Here is a 1,817-nt window from a genome sequence, read left to right on the forward strand (position 1 = left end):
GGGGGGGGGGGGGGGGAAGGAGGGGAAAAAAAATTTCCCCACTTTGTCCCCACATTTCAGCCTGTTATAGGAACAGCCCTTAGCATCCACAGCTACCTATGCTTACCAGACTTGTGGTACACCTTGAAGGAAGCAGTACCATCAGCATGGATAAAGATGCTTCCAGGACCTTTTATGAATACAGAATGGAGTGGTGGGGACAGCCCCTGAGCCAGCTGCTCCATTTTACAGCAACACTGAAAGCAGACAGCCCAGGCTTGCTCCTCGCTTATAGCATGTTCAAAACACCTCAGAATCTCGGCTAGAGAGACCTTTGTGATCCTCTGCTCACACCGTGGAGACTCCATTTTCACCTCTACCTCTCATCGCCACTCTTAGCTTAGGAAGCTTAACACCTCCCTTTCCAGGACAGGCAAGTGCTCATAGCTGCCTTTTATCGGTTCTGCCTCCTGGTTTGCTCTCACCTCTCTTCCCTACAGGTGCAATCATTAATGCCAATTTTGCTCTATCTTTTTAAAGGGACACCACTTTAATCTGTATTTGTATGATATTCCTTGAAAGAAAACAGAAAGTATACAACAAAATGGAATCTAAAGAGAAGGTAAGACTGTACAAAAATCATGCTCCATTTAACGCCACTGTTTCTAACAAATATATTAATTGGAATACCAATGTTGGCAGGTAAGAAAAAGAGTACATTCAACTTCAGGCAGAGAGGGAAGGAGGCGGGAAATAATGTCTTATACTCAGGGGAGAAGAACTCACAAAAGACTACAAAAATTCAATCCATTTGATGGAAAGCTATTCTGGGAGCACTAATACATTACAGCAGTCAACTCCACAGGGCACCTGCATCCACCACGGGCCGCACTCGTGCCTGGCCTTGACCCTTTGGCCCTGCCACAGCAAATCCCAACAGCTGGGGCTGGGAGCAACACATGCAGGGACCAGGCAGGCCGGGTGGGCACCAGGGTAAGGGCAGCAAGGCCCTTCCTTGTTCAAAATGCCGATACAAATTGATACCGGTGTGAAGTAAGTTAGAACCACAGAATACTTTGGGTTTGAAGGGACCTCTAAAGGTCATCTAGTCCAACCCCCCTGACGCAGGCAGGGACATCTTCAACTAGATCAGGTTGCTCAGAGCCCCGTCCAACCTGACCTTGACCCAGCTTTATTTGCACTTTTGGTTGTGTGTGTGTGACGGGAAGGGACAGTCTTGTGATGGGGGCCATCCCCTGAAGAACTCTGTTGCTGCTGCAGTGCCTACAGCGCATTGCGGGGGACCTGCTGCTGCGCTGGCTCTCAACAGCTCAAACTCCCGAGGCAGACACTGAAGAACTGCAAGGTTTAAAAAGTGTGAATAGCACTCATAATTTATATTTCTTTCCCTTCTCGCTCATCACATTTTGGGAATGCAGCGGATCAGAGTCAGACCTCGGGCCTTGGAGCGGTGTCCAGGCCAGCATGCCTTGGCGGCGCTGACCGATGTGGTGGGTGCTCACAGGCAACACGCCTCACCACGACCAGCAGGCTCACGGCTGGCCGGCGTTTCCTGCGCTGACCCCACGGCCTTTACCCCGCCCCAGGCATCAGCCTGGCCACGGTGCGTGGCCGGGCCCCCGAGAGGGGCTTAGAGGGGCTTTCCCACTCCCGCCGGGGCCGGGCTGCGGCCGGGCTGCGCTCCCAGGCTCGGCCCTGCCAGGTGGGAGGCCGGGAGCTCCCCGCTGCCAAGGGAGCTTCCCTTCCGCGGCTCTGGGGTGCCAGGCACCCAGCAGCACCCGAGGTATGCTGCGCGGGGAAGGGGTGAAGGCACACCA

At 53.4% G+C, this 1,817-nt stretch overlaps 1 protein-coding gene across 1 annotated transcript in view; it reads right to left on the reverse strand.

Annotated features, from left to right (window-relative positions):
• The window catches only part of LOC103907580 (protein spire homolog 1-like), an 18,164-nt gene extending 17,817 nt beyond the window's left edge, over positions 1 to 347 (reverse strand). The window contains exon 1 of the mRNA XM_019474768.1: positions 107 to 347. Within this exon, the coding sequence (XP_019330313.1) occupies positions 107 to 347 (241 nt within the window). The remainder of the gene's footprint in view (positions 1 to 106) is intronic.
• Between the last annotated feature and the right edge of the window lie 1,470 nt (positions 348 to 1,817).

This window comes from Aptenodytes forsteri, unplaced genomic scaffold (assembly GCF_000699145.1).
Source record: "Aptenodytes forsteri isolate BGI_AS27 unplaced genomic scaffold, ASM69914v1 Scaffold61, whole genome shotgun sequence".
NCBI lineage: Eukaryota > Metazoa > Chordata > Aves > Sphenisciformes > Spheniscidae > Aptenodytes > Aptenodytes forsteri.